We start from the raw sequence: 20,395 nt of genomic DNA on the forward strand, positions 1-20,395 counted from the left end.
ATTTTTTGCTTAAAGTATAATAATATAGGAGTCCTTTGTAATGAAGGATAAAAGACAGCTGCAAAAGGTCCTTAAGAGATTTCTTTACAGAATTTGAACCAGGTAAAGCTAATCTATGCCACATGAGGAGTTCTGTATACAACATATTTACAGACTAAAGTTATTTATTTTTTTATCTAAATGCACAATGTATGAATGTTTTGTACAGTTTAGCCAAATTATTGCTCTGAAAATATTTTTTTCAACAATTGGCCTATTGTGAAGTTTGTACCCCCCAGTTAATGATTAATCAGTTACTGAATTAGTTGATTACTTCAGGAATCGATTAATCATGATTAATCGATTGATCAGCATACCTTTACATTAAAAATAATGTTGTCAGCGACATGGATTCAGTGTGAAATTTGATATCTACTTGTAAGTATTCAAATTATAATTGCCTGGCAGTAGGAATGTGTTGGATCTCCAAAGGGGAACTTTTTTTATAAAAAGTCGTGTCTCAATGTTTTAATCATTTCAAAGTGAGATATGAAACAAAGTCCCAAAGTGACTGAAGTGCAGATTTGCACAACGCCGTCTCTTTCTCGCCCGTAACCGTTCACTGCTGGTCAGCTAGATGAAGCTGACCAGGGTGACCAGCTGGTCAGCTAGATGAAGAAGGCTGCTGGATTTTTCCTTTGCTTATAAAAAATGGATTTCATAGAGAGAAAGTCATGGCGTGTAAACTGAACTGGGAGTAAAATAAACTCAAAGTAGCCGGGTAATTAGTCAGGCTATCTACTCCGATAAATCCTGCCGTTAGCTGCTGAACAGACAAACTGCAGTTTTCAAACTGTGTTTTCTTCATGAGTGTGATGGGAGGGTTCTTTAGTTTTATCACAATCAATTTAGCATGTTTTAAAACTTTGAAATGCTTTCATATCGGTAATCGTTCCAGACTTACACGTCTTCATTTTTTTTTTCTTTTTTTAGTATTTTGTGTACAAAGAGCCGCATTCATGTGTCCTCTCAGTTGATCCTGATGAGTGAATAGCCATGAATTGATTTTCTTTATTCTGGAGGCAGTTGGAAACGCTGAAAGCTCCCCATCGATCTGGCAGATGCAGAGATGTTTGGCCGATTACAACAGCAGTGCAATGAGATTTTAGCACCATGTATAAAACGCGCAGCAGATCAATGGGAGACACTGACACGCGCTGGATAGTTAACTAATTGATTTTTTTTTTGTGTGTGTTGTTTTTGGTGGTAATCATGTGTGGAATTACAGCAAGCTTTCTGCTCCCCATAACAGCATCGTCAGTGTTATTTCTTTGAAGTTTGGTTTAGTTTGATTGAGCTGAAATGATTACGAGACTTCAGACTGATGTTGGTTGGTTTAGTGGGAGCTGTGGGACTTCTCTCTGATCAATGGAAATGCTCAAAGCTCACATCAGCGGCGGGTGAAACTAAAAGTGAGTCAGTTGTTGGGTTTAACATTTGTTTAAAATATTGATTGAAGTCAATACAGATGATTTCATTACCAGGAGATGTGATTATGGTATTTATACAAAAAAAACCAACCATTTCTCTGAGATATCTGAGAATTGCTGTTTGGAACATTGGTGTGTGTGGTGGATGGAGATTTCGCTTTTGTCAAGCTGCTGTTGTGCAATTTCAGGTGCAGGAGGCTGTTCACGGCGTGACAATAGCAGAGTGTCAAGCCGCCCTCCAGAACAACAGCTGGGATGTCCAGAAGGCTGTGCATTACCTAAAGGTGAGAGCATATGATTCCCTGCATGGAACAATCCTGCATCTGGGCTGCTCTCTGTAACTGTTTAGTGATGGACTTGCACTAATCAGAATATAATGGCTCACTCTGATGTAAAACTTAGAAATGATTATGGAAGTGACATTTTCTGTCTTTAGCTAGTAGCGCAGTTAGCACCCTGCGTTGTAGAAACTTTGCATTGTAGATCCCAGCCTCAACTCAGGTTTCTATAACATTTGTACGTCAGCTTGTTTAAGATCAGAGGTTGACATTGAAATCTCAACAAGATGAAGCAAACTTTTCTGAAATATATTCATCCTTTTTGTTGTCTGCTAAAAGTCTTGCTCTTCACGCCATTACTGAGCCAAAGACATACTAGATAATTGGAAATATGTTTAACTCTGACCTCCTGAAGTCACATAGTTTGGTTTTCCCTGGTTTAAATTCTGTGTGAAACGGCAATTTTTTTTTTAAACTAATCGGGTAGTCCAAAAAATAGTCAGAAGATTAGCCCAACACTGTATTGATTGATTTGTTGGAAATATTTGTTTTAGCTGCAGATCCATCCTTGCTACAATTGAAGCATACACAAAGGAAATGTTTTGTTATTTCACTTCAGAGGGAATACAAATCTATTTAAAAAGAAAGGAACTGAATTGTTTATCCAAATGTTTTCATACATTTCTAATATTTTATCAAATAAAACTTAAGTGATAACATGAAATATCTGGAGAGATGGCTGATTTAAAATAAAACAATTACCTGATTAATCTTCAGATTAAGCCATTGCTAAAACAATTCTTAGCTGCAGCACTAATTATGTATTCTTCATGCAGTAATGGCATCCGCCACGAAGAGTGTTTCCAGTGTGACCCGATAGCAGTGAACGTATGTCGAATTTGGACTTTCCGGCTGCCGCAGATCAAACTCGAGATCTGATTCTTGTTAGCATCCACTTTCTCAGTGGATCTCCATTGAGTTATCATAATTATTTTCCACTAGTGTAATCTTGTGTCACAAAGATTGTGAAATGTTAATATTCAAAAAAACAATCCAGTTGATTAACTGATAGAAAGTTCAAAGTAAGGTTAGGTTTTCTTTTGCTTTCATCTATTGATAAAATGGCGTTGAACTCATTAGCCTTGTTACTTTTCCCCTCTTTGGGTTTCTGTTTTTCTTGGTGCTGTTGCTCTCTTAATCATTTATCGATCTCTGCTTTCCCAGGGCAATATTTCCAACTTTCTTCATGTTTGTAATGAGAAAGACAGGTCCAGACATGTCCTGTGCTGTGATTGGTTCAAGGCTTGTGTGTGTGTGTGGGTGTGTGTGTGTGTGTGTGTGTGTGAGAGAGAGACAACAAAACTGTTAGTGTGCATCACCATCAGGAATAGGAGCCTTAAGGACCATTTGCTCAGAGAACAACACCACAGCAACAATGGCAGATTTTGATGGCTTGCTAAGGAAAACCCTGGAAATAAAATAAAGTTAAAAGAATCCAAAACTTTCTTAGAAGAGCTGTCTTCCTCTGGGAAAAGATATGAGCACCAACATCATTGTGACAATACGTTACTGTCAGTTCTCAAGAGACGAAACAAGGACAAACTTCACCCTAAGAATATTGAAGAACGGCTGGCAGAGGCATTTTCACACAAATACTGTGTCAATGTAAGATTTAATAGGTCTCAGCCAAGACTCTGTTTCTAGAGGAAGTGAAATCATGAAAAAATTCATTAATATCACAACATATAATGAAGAGGACAGGTCTGTTTTATTCTTGCGTACAATTTCCAAAAGCCTGAAGGTTTTATGTTTGTTCTTTCAGACAATTAGAACGCAACAATTAATATATACATTCTCTGTGTATTACTGTGTGTCAGTGCAAATAGCTTTTTGCGGTCTGTATGGCTAAAAATGCACTATAAAAATTCTGTTTATTTACAATGTATCTCATATAATTAGTCTGGGAATGTTCAGCCATCACACGGTTGAATAAGAGATGGCGTCTTTTCCCCAGAGACAAATGTGTTGTAATGCAAATTTTGCGCGTCAACCTTGGAACAAAAGCAAAAGATCTAATGAAGATGGTATGAGAACGTAGTTATCAGTAAAACCAATCTTCTACTGACTGACGTCTTCCTCTTTGATTAGGCTTTCAGTCCACTTCAGAGTTTAGTATGACTGAATGTGAGACAGTGAAGAGGAAAAAACATTGCAAATCTTTTAACCGTGTGCGAGACTTTAATGCGATAATTTTTGACTAATTACTGAGATTTAATGGATTAATCCTTTTAGCGCAAGTAATCGCAATTTTTTTATGTATTATTTTACATAAAGTAGTTCTGAGTGGAACCTTTGTATTTGCGTGTTTCTGGTACGGAGATAAACCTGCCACACAAGCGACATGTACAAACGGTAATGGACGACGAAGCAGCTTCTCTGGGCCCAGCGGTGGTTCATTTTTGCTTCAGAATATTATCTGATGGGACGCTGGGAAAAACGTGTCGCTGTGTGGAGTTAGCTTATCAGCGAAGGTATTCAAATCCAAAATAGCATCTCAATGCTAACATGGAGCAACAGGACAGACTTCACCAACGCTAATGTCGGAGGCCACAGTCCACCTTTCTAAGATTTTGTTTTAGTTTTTCAAAAAGGTTCCATGACTGATCAGGAGTTCCTGAAACACTTGAAAGCTGTTTGCTTATAGAAAGTTTCCTAGCTTAGTATTATTGTGGCCATTTTTACTAAGGGGAAATTATTCAACCACTGAGCGCTCCGATTTATTCTAATGCGTTTCCTTACAATAAAGTTATAGAACTGAATTAAATCTCTGAAAAAGAGAGACTCTCCGTTTATTTTTAATTTTTTTGCTTAACAATGTGTGATGTGCCTTTCTGCAGGTGGAGCAGTTGTTCTGTTTGGGTCTGAGGAACAGGTCTGAGTGTGTAAAGCTGCTGGAGATGTGTGACTGGAACCTGGAGGAGGCCAGCACTCAGATATTAGAAGATTATGGATCCATAACAAGACAAAGGTGCGGTTTTCAATTCACGTTTTTTTTTTAACTAGACCTTTTAGGTCAAATGTTCAAAAGCGAGAGTTCCTTTTTGTTTAATTTATACGCGAGCTTCCAAATCTACATACATGTGCCACAGATTTAACACAGCATCTGTGACAGCAGTGCCGTTTGAATATTTATTCATTGTTTCTGGAAATTGATGTCAGTCACTTCTGACCCAGTTCTTCCTGCTGACATGCCTGTCTTAGGAAAACGTACTATTGAACCGTACGTCTTTGCTGAGCTGCCGGAGCTTCCCTTTGAGTATTCTAGCTGCAAGTTTTCTCTGTCTGGCACCAGCGTGATGCAACGTTTCTATGACCGTTGTGCTTTGTTAATGAGGCCGAGTGTCACATCTGGCTGCCACAGTGAAAACATACTCAGTCTTCTTTCTGCAAAAGGAAATGCAAAGTGTGGTTTTTATAGTTGTGTGTTTGTTTTTTTTTTAGCTGTTTTAGCTGCCCTGTGAGGACTGTGTCCTTCCGAGTGTGCGTTTTTCGGGCTGCGGCACACAGTTGCAACAGATCCGGCATAAACGGGGAGGATGTGGTTGCTAATAAACTCACTCATCATTGGTCTCATTGCGTTGAAACAACTGGGCCAATTACAGTGATGCATGGCGACAGGCGCGAAGCCTCCGCTGTGCTGCTGAGCGGAGCAGTGCAGCACGGACTCACGGCGCCGCTGGGTTCCTATCCACTTAACTTGCATACGACGTCTTGCAAAAGTATTTATACACCTTGACCTTTTTCACACGACAATGTCACAACCACAGACGAAGTGAGGTATAACGGTAGCGGGTGGAAAATGTAACAAAAACTCAAACATGCCTAGAGACTAACAGTTGACGCATTTCCATTACAAAAGTGTGCAAATCTTTGCTTGTGTTCCATTAATGTCGAGGAAAACCAATTTCACAAATGTGCTTTTTCCATTAAATGAGAAATTACATTAAAACCACATGTCACAGGTCATCAAATTATGGCAGATGTAAACAGTTACATGAGAAATATGCATAATTCAGCAGTGGCACTAGTGCTCATCATCTATCAGCGATCAGAGGAGACGTTGGGGTGTGATTCAGGCGTTGACGCAACAAACCCTCTGGGAGCGGCTACGAATGCGGCGTTTTGGGAAAACTGCAGTCGGTGAATTTCCACAAGGGCCGCGGATTCAACGCGTTCAAATGACACACAGCTTTTTATGAACTGTACGATGCTGTGAGAGATCTGGTGGGTGGGGGAAAAAAACAACCAGAAAACAAAAATAAATCTCTCTCCTACCACCTCCTGTCCGTAGTAACATCCATGTTGGTTTGGTCATGTGACTCGTGGGATACGAAGAAAAATGTTTCCATCGCAGTTTTGCAAATGAATCTGTTTTGATACGGCCAAAAAAAGACCACCTCATCCCAGCGCAGATATTTATCGAAAAGCTTGGTTTTTCTTTTCAAAATTTGTATGCTTCCACTAAGCAAATTTATTTTCGTAATCTCCCCCACCAGTCAGATTAAGTTGACCTTTACCCTTTTCAATTTTAGACCTTCAAAGTTAGACGTTTAAGTCTGATAGCTTGTAAACCAACTCTCCTTTAAATTTCCCGGCTACGTTTCTCTCTGACCCGTCTGCTGCTCTCCTTTTTCTTCATGATGTTGTTTGGTCACCAACGCTCTCTAAAAAAAGCCTCCCAGACCCTCGTAGGACGGCTGCATTTATACCGAGATGAAATTACACACTGGTGGACGCTATGCTAATTACTTGCCTTATGAAGACGATTGGTTGGTGATTTGGGAACGTTTTCTTTTCTCTTCATAATTATAGGTTGTTCTATCGCATAAAATCGCAATCAAATACTCTGAGGTTTGTGCTTGAGGTGCCAGAATACTTCTTGAAGGCCCTGATTGTTTTTATGCTTGAAGAGCAACAAAAAAATAACATATCACTAAATAAACATCAACTGAACGACAGCTGGATGACTAAGCAAACCAAACACTCCAAAGGAAAAAGCTCAGCAGTGACTGACTGCTCACCGTTTAAACAAATCGTCTGCACCGGCCTCTCCGCAGGCAGCCGATCTGTTTCAATCGTCAGTGAATTGGTCGGTATCGATCCACGTAAAAAGGGAGAATCTATTGTCTAGAGACGTTCGTTAAAAGCCTGGAACCCATTAAAAAAAAACAAAAAAACGCGGGATGTGTACAATGATAAATGTGAAGCCTCTGATTTCAGAGAGCGCACACGGTTTTCTCCTCACATCCAAATGCTTCTCCTCTTTATATTACAGCTGTTGCAAATATCTTCAGGTAAATAAGCATTTTTTTGTTTTAATACAGACAAGTAAGTCAGATTTATATATGTGATGCTTGTAGCGTTCACTTACAGGACCTTGCAAAAACTTTTCATGCTCACTTGAACTCGTTCACCGTATTACAACTTCAAAGCACAAACTTCAATATATTTGATCAGGTCTCTTTCTGATCTTTTTTTTTTTTTTCTCCAGAAATAAAAGTGGAGCACACATTTGTATTATCCGCTGACGCCCCAAAATAAAAATCATTTGCCTTCAGAAGTCACTTGGTCAGAACAAAGCTGTTCTATGAATGTATCAGACGGATTTCGGAGAACAAAGAGCGTCGTGAAGTGGAAGGAACACCGACACCTTGGGCCTAGAGCTGGAGCAACGGGTTTGGATCAAAGCATATTTACATGTTAGAATGGTCCAGTCAAAGTCCAGACTTGAAAACAAAGTGAAAAAAAAAACCGTGATGAGACTCGAAAATTACTATTCAGATGCTCTCCGTTCAGTCTGAGTGTTCTACTTTTAGAAAGCAGAACTTCGACTTTCAGATGTAGTCGACGCAAAACGGGTTAATAGCAATTAAGAAGCATGTATTCTTTTATTTCCACATCACGTCTTTTCACTGTTTTGAGTCGGTCCGTCTGTTAAAGTCGCAGTAAGTGAGGTTTGTGGTGAAATTTGGAGCTTCAGGAATATGAAATGTCCCAGAAAACCGTATGAAAGTCTCAGGCGATTTCAGTGGACTCTGCATTTCACCTCATAAAGTCCTCAGTCTAATCTCACGCTTCTTTATATTTGCAGATGATGACCGAAGGTGGTGAGCTTCGACTGGACTCTCCTCTTCAGCCGATCGCCGTCGACTTCAGTCGAGAACGGAAGACGAGAAGCACAAACTGGTGAACTTCGACGTCGACCCATCGGTCATAATCACAGACACCAGAGCGGAAAACAAAAGTATCCGAGTTTGACTTTCACGTTGGACGGTTTATGTAATTGTTGCACTCGGTTACAAAGACCTTGATTCTGACCGTCTGGCAGGCCAGGGAGGAAGGAACGGTCCCAGATAGAAAGACGGCACTCTGAGCTAAAACGGTTTACAGAAAGGAAACAAAAAACAAAACGGCAACAACAACAAAAAAAGATGGAATAATGTTCTCAGAACGCAGAGTCAGCACAAAACCCCAAACCGCATGCATACGTTTCGTTAAAGGTGAAGCTCATCTGCTGGCAGCTGGATCACCACTTAGTGCTAGAGAGAAGAAGAAAGCACAATGAAGTGTTTAATTGGCTGGTGGGGAACTATTGTGGAGGAAATATTTCTGTTTTAAACGAGATGTTTGTTGAGAGTTATGCTGCTGGAAAGCTTGAGGGGGTGAGACGGAGGGAGGGAGGGAACATGGCTACAAATAATTTAAGAAAAAACTTTGACTTTATAGTTTGAAGAAGGAAGTGAGTCGCAATGCGGTGCTTCGCTCTCTGCTTATAGAAACAAACAAAACCTCCTGGAAAATAATGAATAGATGTCGGGGAGGAAGAGAAAAAGCCAAACGAGCACGAAGACGATGATATTTAAAAGGTATGAATGCTCTTTACGGGGAGGAACACACGCTATTCAGAACGTAATTTTTTTTTTTTAAAGAAAAGATTGTATATAATATATTTTATTTTGCATCTTCCCTTAAAAAAAAAAAAGATTGCATATAATACAACACGGTGTGTTAATGCCACACACTGTGGAATATTACCGAGCTCCAGGTACAACCGGCCCTCGTTTCCTCCCCGTAAGCTCTTCGCCCTGAGAGGACTCCCATGCATCAGCCGAAAACCTCAGCCTGTGCAGTTTTCCTCACCGTGTTGGCAGCTAATAACGGCGGAGAGAGTGAAATTTTTTGCTCCGTAATCATCACTTCCTGGCGGCCCTGCGACGCTTTCAGTCAGCAGCTCTACGGGGCCGATGGTTTCCAACTGGCGGGACGAAGTCGGACTCACTGTGGGGGAAACTTTTTTTTTTTTTCACTCTGTATTGTCATTGAAAAAGGAGTATTACAGATGCACTGAATAAGTCGGAACTGCAGGGGGGAAAATGTTAAAATTTAAATGGATGTTTTAGGATTTTTGAGTTGCGGTTCTTTTAAAAGGTTCCTTTATTTAGCCTTAGGTTTGGGATCTTTTTGCAAACATGACGAGGGTTTAAGGGTTCATAAAACCGGCCCGTCCCAGATCAGCTGTGAGCTTCAGCCTCCTAGATTTATGCTACATGGAGAGTTATTTACAGCTCAATCACCACTTTCAACCTTTTAAGCTGCAGTGTGAAACTTTTTATAAAAAAATGTTATAACATATTTGTTAAAACTGTCTGTGTTGTGACAGCGTGATACAAGACGAATGATCTGTGGAAGAATTGAGCTACTGCAGCGGTGTGAAGAAATGCACAGATCAGAACAACCAATCAGAGCCAAGGGGAGGGTCTTAGCGCTGTGTATTGTGCTTGTGTATTTGCTTCTTAATGTGCTAATGGCGGAGAAACAACTTGCCATCCCAGGAAGACACAGCCACCTTCATCTGTGGCTATGCTAACTAGCCTGAGCATTCACAACATTCTCAATCAGGAAGAAACTGTAGCTTAGCAGATAGAGGGGTGTGGGTGGGAGTGGAAAGGAGGACGAATGGCGCGTACACATTCCTGATTGACAGTGCTAAGACCCACAACCTGGCTATGATTGGTTGTTTCCAGTTGGCACTGGGAAACAGGGGAGGAGCTCATTTTATTTATTTTTCTTCTCAAATTATTGATCTCATATCATACTATCACAACAAAGTGATAGTTTTAATAAATATACTTTTTAAAAAAATAAAAGTTACACCCAGCAGCTTTATTTAGGCTGAACTGTTCCTTCAGAATCTTTATGGAAACCACCTTCAGTAGTTTAGTGTTTATTTCTTTATTTTATTTTATTATTTTTTTTACAATTGTCAACAATGGTTTCCCTACATGTTGTCACAATAAGTTTATAGAAAACTGCTTAAATCCTCTTTAAGGCTAATGGCTTGGAGAGGCTAAGTTACATAATGTAGCTTTAGCAGCACAGGTCTTGTTTGACTGTAGAACAGGGACGGTCTCCTGAGAGTGCAGCGGGTTAGCCAGCGCCAGCACCGGGGGATGTCTTCTGTTATAAACCTTTTCTCCAATCTGAACCTCATTTAAAAAAAACCTAAACTATCCTTTTAAACGACCCAGAAGAAGCAGCATGGAAACGGATCGCACGGTTTGCGTTCAACCCACTCACCTGTATGACCGTTGGGAAGATGGCCGACGCTCGGGTCTGTTTGACGTCTCCCATAAGCTAACCCACAGGAACATCCGACCGTTTTCACGTCTGTGCGGACTGGTTCTGATAAACCGACTGTTTCCAGTGTTACAGGATGATACTGCAGAGAACATCAGTGCTGTGCTGATCCTCTGGTTTGGACTTTCTCTCTCTTAGGTAACATGTTACCTGTTCATGTGCTGTTTGTCGAGCTGCTGTAGTTTTTGTTTTTTAGGACTGAAGTGAACCTTGGGATCTTTTTCCTCCCCCTCTCCAATTTATATGTTTATCTCTGTAGATTTTTTTTGTTGTTTCTTCCGTCAGATTTGTGTCTTATTTTTATTTAGTCTTTTCTCTTCATTCTGCTGTTTGTCTCCTCTTTGGACTCTGTGTTGATCTGACAGACTCCCGTAAAGTGGCTCTTTATTGTTTCTCTTTTTTGCCGTTGATGGAAACAAAGTTTATGCTGCCAAATTTGCAGATGTATTTTTTATTAAAGAAAGGAGTAATTTTTTTATTTATTGGCCTTTTTATTTTTACCTTAACTCCACACAATCCTTAAAAAAGTGGCATTTATTCAATTTTAACTCCATTTTTATTTCTATAAATTAGTCAGACACACTAAATATGGCTTCTTGTCGCCACAGTTTTGACACTGTGTGTTTCTGCTGAATAATTTCACATAAAATCATTCCTCCAAAACTTACTTACTCCAAATCACGGGTACTGGAAGGTAGTTAACACACAATAACTGAGGATGGTGATAGTAGTGGATCACATGCGGATTTGTAAGTACAACTGACCTCAAAGTAAGATGGAGGTGTACGTTTTTATTTGGCAGATCAGTCCAGTTGATGGAGAAGTGATTATTATAGAAACATAAGGCAGATTTCTATCCCAAAAATGCTTAGAGGAGCTTATAATTGCTGCACAGCTGATAGTTTGCATTCAGGTGGAGCTGAAATTGTTCAGCATCACTTACACAAAGTTTGTGGTTGACATTTATTTACCGGAGATGCTAAAAGAGTATCGACGTAGCTGCCCCATTAAAAAATGTAAGACATTTTTAACTAAATGGCATCTTAGCGCTGTTTAATAATCAGCAATGATCTTAGAGAAACGGTGACTTTTAATCCGGGAAGGATTTCCAGACGATTTGAAGTCAGAATCTGGATGAGGAACCAGTAAAGTTGTAAGACGGGTAAAAATCTCAAATTCACTGTAAGACTGTATCGGCAAAGAATGGTCTCTTAGGGCCACAAAGTCTCCATAGCAACCAGGAGATTTAGATGTCGGTTTTAGTACCGAAATAAGACTGCTGCACACCGGTGGTTCCAAAGCCAGATCTGATACATGATGGACCGGTACCAGTAACTGAGTGGCCAGCGATAGCAAATGAGAAGGAGGCTGCTCACCTGTGTTAGCTTTGGAGAGGCTGGTGACTATCATTCTTACACTGGTCACCGACTGGCACAAATAGGCTAGTGTTAGCATTGGATTAGCTGGCATTACCTTTGGATAGACTGGCAACTGGCATGGGTTAGCGGGTATCTACCTATGCTAGTAGATACTGTTCTTTTGATACAGAAACCAGGTGGGCTGAAGATAACATTTTGTGAAGATGGAATTTGCACCAAGTGTCTTCTTTGGAGGTTTTTGTGTCGTTTCCTTCGGTGGTTCTTGGGGCAGCGCCACCACAGGCGAGGAGGAGAACAGATTTTTCAAAAGGTCTGGATCATTTGACAGTGCAATGTGAAAGAGAACCGAACTGAATGAATCTGAATGAATTTTTACTCTTCAAGACTCTCCACATGCATGTCTATCTCGTTATTGACTCCATAATCGGACGACTGGAATCAGTAAGAGAGAAACGCCTGATAAACTGGTTCTTACATAAACTGTGCGGAGTTGAACTTGCTCTGTTAGCAAGTAGCCCTTTAAAGTCCCCTTAGAAAGTCCTTAATGCCTGACTGTGTGTTTGTGTGTTCAGATCAATGTGAATCAGTGAGGGCCACCTTTATGTTTACAATCGTCCACTCTCTAACAATGTCTCTCCTTGGAAAAAAAAAACGAAAAAAAACCCTCTCCATAAGTGTAGCACGGTGTGGACTGCCATCGATCCGGGCGGCTCCGGCTGTCCGTTGACCTTCAGGTTGTTCGCGGCCGCGCCGTAAAACATTTCCGAAGAGTTCGGGGTCCAGAAGCTGGTTTAATGGGCTCTTTTGCTCATCGACTGGCTGGCTCCCAGTTCCTGGGGATTAAAAAAAAAACAAAAAAACGCTGCGTGCCTGATAAAACCTGAAAACAATTCTGGAATAAGAACCGAAGCAGGAGCTAAAAACATGCACACTCACCAACACAAATCATCTTTGATTCTCTTCCATCCCTCATCAATCCCCATCCTCCTTGACACACACGCACACACACGCCCCCTCACACACTTTTTACACTGGGACACGAGCAACTCCTGGTTACTAATGAGAGATCCCATTCATCTCTCTGTTCGGTGTGTGTACGGCATCATCGTCTTGGGGCAAATTATTAATGTCTGGTCCTCCAGTTGTTTGGGGTGCTGGAGCGGCAACCTGCAGCAATCCCTGGAGAAATTACTGCAAATAAAAACCCGGCGAATAAATCTTGGAAGAGAGACAAAGAAGAAAGAAGAGGAAACTGCCAAAAAAAAAAAAAAAGAAGTGCCAAGCAACAGATAAGAGTGAACCCTTTGACATCTTGGAAAATGTGTATTTATACATGTGACAGGCTATGTCCGTATACTCCCGCAGTCTCTTTGCTTTTTTCTTGTTTGTTTCCTAAAATATGAAAAAAAAATCTCCATAACTGTCACCTCTCCCTCTTTCTTTTCTTTTTTTTTTTTTTTTTACATCTCCCTTTGTTGTCGGGATTTGAAGCCGAGTGCCCACTGTGGCACCGACACAAACCCGGGGCGCGCGACGGATCGGTGGGGCGCGGGGAGACGGAGTGGTGACAGCATGACAGAGCAAGGAGGATGTGAAGGAGTTTCATTCGAGAAGCTGGAGCAGAAAGAAGGAAGAGGGGGGGGGGGGGTGGGAAAAAAAAGGGAAAGTGATGAAGGTGAGGGAAGGATTGCTGCTTGGCCTGAGAGGGAAATGGGGCTGTGTCTCCCACCATCATCTCTCCTTCACTGTCTATTTCTGTCTTGGTGTTTCTACAGTGACTTAGAAATATTCACCCCCCCTCTGGTGGTTCTTCTTCTTCTTCTTCTTCTTCTTCTTCTTCTTCAGTTGCTGTCTGCAAATAAAATGAATGATGAAGCTGCTCCTCTCTCCTGGTGGGGATTGTTGGCGATTGTCCTGCTGAGATTTAATTTTTACAACACATTTCTCTATAGTTTGTCACAATTACGTAAGTGACGTATGTTCGGTCTCACTGGGGTTTTCCGAACGCTCTTCGGTTTCCTGTAAAGTTAAAACGCGAATCCTCAGCTCAATGCTTTTCGGGCCCTTTGTGGAAAATCTTTTCTGTTCGCCATGGCGAAATATTCAAGTTGAATTCCACAAAAGGCAGATCCTGCACTGCAAAAACGGCGAGTCTTACAAAGTGTTTTTGATTCTGGTGCAAATGTCTTGGTCCACTGGAAATAAGACTAAACTAACTTTTCAGCAACATTTAGGAGTTTACGTCCGTAATACTGGTGAAACAGTCCTAGTATTAGGACTGTTTCACCAGGATTATTTGTTAATGTTATAAGGGAAATAATCTGCCAGTGACAGTTTGACAAATATGAAAGAAATTAATAGACCACTGCACAGAACCCCATTGGAAACCTGGCCAAGAGTTCTGAACTCTTCCCGAGTTAAAACTTTAGTATTGTTGTTTCTAGATGAATACAAACTTCTTCTCTGTGCATCATTTGAGGTCTGAAACGTTGCATCTTTTTTGTTATTTTGACCATTTCTCATTTTCTGCTAATAAATACTAAATTTCGGCCTGGAATTTCAGAGGCATGTTGTCAGTAGTTCATAGAATAAAAGGACAATGTTCATTTTACTCAAACATGTACTTATATAAAAAAAGTCAAATCAGCGAAACTGATCATTTTAAGTGGTCTATATATAAAAGCAGCTTCAACATTTCTACAGAGTACCCTGTTAACACCAACAAGGTTTCTATGGTAACAACTGAATTGTGTCTGTAATTAAAGGCCCGAGTACTGGCCTTGTACTTTACTGTCCAACTTATTGCTAAACTTTGTTTACTCTTTCCTTTTATTGGTTCCTCAACAATCTGTAAAAGTCCTGCAGCCTCTGTTCAGACCTCGGATCAATAACAGCAGAGAGAGAGAGAGAGGACACGCTCTTGCCCACTTATCGGCTGGAGTCCACTTGGGTGAGTAAGTGAGAAGCACAGAAAGGTGGGCTGTGTTTTGTCATTGAGGGAGCCAACGAAGTTAATGAACTTCCAGAGAGAAAACATCAATTAATCATTGTGCTCATGGCTGGAGGTAGCCTTTAGTTTAATGTCCCTGTGTGTTTGGAGGTTATTTTGGAATCATCTAACCTTTAGCAACAAATGAACTTCACTCTGATCTCCAGAACGCACTGCGATGTTTCTGATTTTCAGGTAACAAATCCCACCTATGCACTGTTGCTTCCAGGGATGAATTCACAAACCTCAGCCGTAAAATGTTTTCAGAGCCTTCCTGAAAAACAACCATGTTACCAAGTTAGGTGCCATCTGCTGCACTTCAGTCATGGATGTGAGTGCACTTACATAGGTGTGTTGTAAAGAACAGGTTTGCATGTGAAATATATCAAAGGTTGGTGCCTCAGTGGTGTTTAGGTCTGGACACATGCTGAGCCAACCTTTGACCTCAGTTCCTTTAGCAAGGCAGCAGTCGTCTTGTAGTTCTCCGTGGGGGTCGTTACCGTGTTGGAATGCTGCTTTGTGGCGCACAGCTTCTGAAAGGGATCGTACGTCACGGCAAATGTTGACATTCGTGGTTCCTTCAGTGAAATATAGATCCCCACAGCCTTCAGCACCAATGCAACCCTAAAGAAACTTGCTAGCATATGCTAGCTCCCTTATGTTGAACAATAACCGCTTAGAAAAAAAGTTGCCTGCTCTGCTGAGTCTTTATTTCAGCTCTAACATTTTCTCTTCTACTTCTAGGAGCTAACCAGGATTCAAACACACCCAGTAATAGAAACTTATAGATTCATTCATGTGCTGTAAAGAAGCTTAGCTTAGCGCCTCGGTTTCTAAAGGTGTGTTCACACCAGCCCTGTTTAGTCGAACTCCAGTTCAACCACCTAGAGTCTGGTTTGTTTGGGGAGGCGTGAATGCGGAATCAAACCTAGGTCTCCGTTCGGTTTACGTGAACTTTGAATATGCGTATGTGAACGCCAAGCGGACCGGAAACGGCTCCGGAAGTAGGAAGTGAACTATAGCAGGTGGCATTATGTGTAAATACAACCAAAACAAACATGTGTTGAGCGCTAGTTAGAGAAATGACTCTCAGTCTTTTGACAAAGACAAAAGAGAAATCCTGCTGCGGCTGGTAGCACTCAGTTTTTGCTCACATTTCGTGATGAATGAAGTTGCGCTCGGTGTCTTACGCAGGGCCGTAACGCAGAACCTGGAGGCTGGGGCAGAGGACCGGGGGCCAGGGGCTTTAAAATCCTTCTCAGTTTTCCAGACAATAGTAGAGCACACAAAAACACGCACAAATTACTAAAGTTTTTTTTGTACTGTTGTTACCATTAAAAAAATCTCCTCTTCTGTTCAACCTTATAAGTGGAGACACATTGTAGATGTTGCCTTTATAAAATTACTTACAATTAAGTTTTGGCAAAGATCAACGTCAGAGCGTTGTTGTTGTTAGCAGCTGCTGATGGTAACTAAGAAAGTTACTTTTAATGTAACTTAGTTACTTTCCAAATCAAGTAGTCGGTAATCTAAGTTACTTTTTCAAAGTAACTATGCCATCACTGCCTCCAGGTTATTTTCAGCCCACCTGGTTTCTGTATTTTTCCAGGTATGTTTTGTGGTCGATGTTTTTTTTCCATACTTTCATCACGTTTTACATTTACAACTTTTCTCCTCCTCCCACATTTTTGTGGGATTGAAAACATGCCTGACGCCGGTTTAACGTGATCAGAGGTTGGAATGTCTTATATTTCAAAAAGATTGAAAGGGTCAGTCTGCAGTTATATTTTTTAATTTACGATACTTGGCACTTTTTTTTATTTTTTTTAGAAATACTCAACATGTACACAAAACTTTGGTCGAAGTCGAGCCTTTCTTCCCAATACGAATGGAAATCTGTAAAACGTCTGAATTAGAAGAATAGAGTAATTTTTGCTTAATATTCTGGCAATTAGGAAACATGAAGTACTTTTAAAAACTAAAAAAATAGTATCAATGGCATTCACTTGATTTAACGTGAATATATTAGATAGTTACTTTACAATTTAATGAATTAATAACAAATTTAAGTTATAGTGTAGTTTTTAACTGTAAAACTTTGGAAAATTTTTCTTTCTTTTTAAAATTTGTTTCTGCCTTTCTTCTTTTCTAACTCTTTCCTTTCCTTTCTTTCTTTACTTCAACACTAATCATTCGTTTTCAGACTGGCCTCCTCTGTCAGACAATTTGCCTCCTTAATATCTGCTGGCATCTTCATCTTCCCCCCTGGTCAGACATAATGAGATGGGATTCCTATCAGAGGGACGCGTTGCAGAATTGGACGCTAGAAATCCCAACTCTGCAATCTTCATTCTCGCTAATTTAAGCTGGAACCGGTTAGCTCTCCAACCTGAGGACAAAATATTCAATCTACTTTTTTTTTTTTTTTTTTGAGTGTGTGTGTGCCTGTGTGTGTGTTTCACTATATACAGGTAGATCTGCCCGAAGCGGATCTGACCAGGGAGGAACTCGGTCTGTTTTTCCGCTGGAATTTCAATCACGTCAAACATGTTGAGACCAGAGGGAAACTGGAAAGCTCGGGAAGAGGAAGCCGTGTTGCATTAAAGCTCGGGCGCTGTCTGGACTTTGTATTCTTCGAGGATCCAAAGCAAAAATCCTAGCGGAATCAACGCCGTCCGCATTTTTGTAGGGGAAAATATGAATTAAGAAATAACCGTCTCTGTATTGGAGGCAGGTGAAACTGGAATCAGATTCTCTCCAGTTTCTCTCGTCTACAAGCTTACTTTTAAACCCAAGTTACAATAAATGTACCATATTCACCAAACTAGTGAAATTAATGTTTTCCTCCCTGTTGTATCCCACTGAGGTTAATAGCTGTAACCCCAGTGGGGTTAACACGTCTTAGCAGCAGCAGTAGTGATAATTTATCCTTTTTATTTCTTCCTAGGCTACTGAAAATATCTAGAAATTTCCTGGAAAAAAATGTAACGAGTGAAAAATTTCCTAGAAGAAACTCAGAAATTTTGACATTGATCTCGGAAACCTGTAAAAAAAAAAAATAATAATAATTCTAGAAGATATCTGAGGCTTAATCTTAAAACTTCTGAGTTTTTTTTCGAACACATTTTTTTTTTTACTTTTGAGCCTCCAAAATTTCCAAGTTTTTTTTTAAATAGAAACTTTAGGAGATTAATCTCAAAATGTTCGTTTTTTTTAATAGCAAATTCTTTTACTTTTAAAGCTCAAAAATGTCCAAGTTATTTTTCTCTGAGATTTAATCTAAAAATTTCAGAGTTTTTTTTTTTTGGCAGAAATGTACTCCTTCATTTTCCTACCTACAACGTTCATAATCTGATGTCATAGGAAATCCTCAAAGTGAGAAGAGGGGCCAGCGTTCTTCAGACGTCTGGGAATAGTTGGCGGCAGAGGCTGGGACCAAGTCGTTTTGCAAGTCGCAAGTCGTCAGCTTGGAATTTCAAGTCCTTTCGAGTCGTTTTTGTTGCTTTTTTTAAAAAAACCAATGTTCCAATTATGCTATATGTAAATAATAGACCGCGTGTTCTTTTTAAAATCAAACAATGCACTCGTTGCAAATAAAGCCCAGTGGTTTTGAATTTGGATGTGATGGTAAAATAAATATCCGTCAGTCCCAGCGGGGTTAAATCTACAGCCAATTTCAGTATTGATAAAAAAACATGTTGCGTGAATCAAGCTTGCCAGAATCACTAACCAAGACACAAAGTAACGTGCTGCGTTACCATCCAGAAACACTCAGAACTACCCCACAGCGTTACATTCAGGATCCTTACAATTGTACAATGTTTTGCTTTTACAGCAATTTCTGAAGGACGGCAAAATTACTGGGTTTTGATTTGTTTTCTAGCAAAATGATACCACTTGGAGATGGTATGTCAACGGCCATCACGCCGCCATTTGAAGAGTTATAACTGAAAAAACAGTAAACTTAATGCACCGACTGCAGTAAACAATCTATTTATTGTCAATATAATTTCCCAACATAGATGTGTTCAAATACACCCATACCTGTCAAATTTTGGATTTGAGAATATGGGAAATGTCTCTGTAAGGTGCTACTGTCAGAGGAGGGGGGAAGTAAAACTAAGAGCCATGGGGGGGCAAGGGGATATTTATGGGAAAATACTAATGGGAGCAGGGAGGGAAAGGGTGTAAGAAACCGTAGTTTCCCTTATGAATACACCATCCATCCTGTGATGGAACTGGACCCGGTTCATCATTATGATGGGACACAGAGAAACTCTCTTCCCTGAGTTCAGGTCCAGAACCTTCTTTCTGATCCAGAGCCCGGCTCAGTATCCTGAACTAACACGGTGCACATTAAGGTGGATACTTTTGAATCGCCGGATTTATACAGCAAGACTAAACATAGCAGACAAGTGAAAGATAAGCAGCATCCCCAACATAACCCAGAGTTACTAACACGACGTTAGCTAGTCAGTTGTCCCGCTTACTGTTCTTTGTGCAACTTCAAATGCCGAACAGTTGGAAGTTGTTGTGTCTCCATCTGAGATCCTGGTCTTGCAGGTTTTGCATGTTTCACTCCGTTTTTAGTTGGACATTTTATGATTGATACCCAAAAGAAATTACTCACAGGAGCAGATCTGCGCTGAGCGTTTTTTTCGTCTCTCGTTTTTTTCCCCCCCGTTGTTATTTTTAAATCCTGTTCATTTGATTGGTTGTGCTGCAGCTTATGCACAAGTACATACAGAGTGTGGAAGAACGGAGGGACGGTCTGCGCCTGTTAAGACGGAATGAGTGAAATGAATTAATGGGGCCACTTTATAAATATTGTGTTTTAAATTTTAAGACTTTGAGTAAAATATCAAGTCTTTTCAAATCAAATCAAGTCCCAAGTCAATGGTGTGGAAGTCAAAGTCAAGTCCGAGTCTTTGAGCATTTTTTCCAAGTCAAGTCTCAAGTTTTGATTTTAATGACTCGAGTCCCCACCTTTGGTTAGTGGCTACAAAACGCAATTGAACGTGAATATTTCAGCCAAATGGAGAAAGACTGGAAGAGACTCGGGTGTCATAACTTCTATAAGTTCAGGTAGAATAAAATTCATTTCTGTTCTAATGAGAAAATGAGATCAGACCTCACTATGTCACATCATTTCTTAAAAAGTAGAATAATTAACGGGACATCCGAATTTAGTCAATCGCTTATATTTTCACAAACCAAGAAGAAGAACTGGCATGAATGAAGAAAAAAAGTCTTGCATCAGCAGGTACCTATTTTAAACCCTGTCATGCAGAAGCAATAACTCTGTAAATGTTTCCCGGCGTTTATGTAAAACTGTTGATGGGAGTTTGGCTCTGCTCCAAAAATCTTCTTAGGATGCGCCGAGCAGCTGATCTCTGCTCTCATCTTGGGGGCGAAAGCTGCTGGAGTTGTGAAATAGTCGCAGATGGGAATTTTAAGCACAACACATCGCCTTAATGCAGAGCGAGTTTTGGTGGAGGGGGAAAAAAGTGACCGAAGGGTGATTCTTAAAACTACGAGAGAGAAGATCTCATCTTGTCCTCGCCGTGTTCCTGTTTTCAAGGC

General features: G+C 40.4%; 1 protein-coding gene across 8 annotated transcripts in view; it reads left to right on the plus strand.

The window, feature by feature from the left end:
- Window positions 1–10,922, plus strand: part of tnk2b (tyrosine kinase, non-receptor, 2b) — a 60,352-nt gene extending 49,430 nt beyond the window's left edge. For all 8 annotated transcript variants that reach the window (XM_032565374.1, XM_032565378.1, XM_032565377.1 and 5 more), the window contains 3 exons: window positions 1,658–1,753; window positions 4,645–4,775; window positions 7,899–10,922. In XM_032565374.1, coding sequence (XP_032421265.1) covers window positions 1,658–1,753; window positions 4,645–4,775; window positions 7,899–7,902 — 231 coding nt within the window. In that variant the 3' untranslated portion in view covers window positions 7,903–10,922. The remainder of the gene's footprint in view (window positions 1–1,657; window positions 1,754–4,644; window positions 4,776–7,898) is intronic.
- Window positions 10,923–20,395: the final 9,473 nt, after the last annotated feature.

This window comes from Xiphophorus hellerii, chromosome 6 (genome assembly GCF_003331165.1).
Source record: "Xiphophorus hellerii strain 12219 chromosome 6, Xiphophorus_hellerii-4.1, whole genome shotgun sequence".
Taxonomy (NCBI): Eukaryota; Metazoa; Chordata; class Actinopteri; order Cyprinodontiformes; family Poeciliidae; genus Xiphophorus; species Xiphophorus hellerii.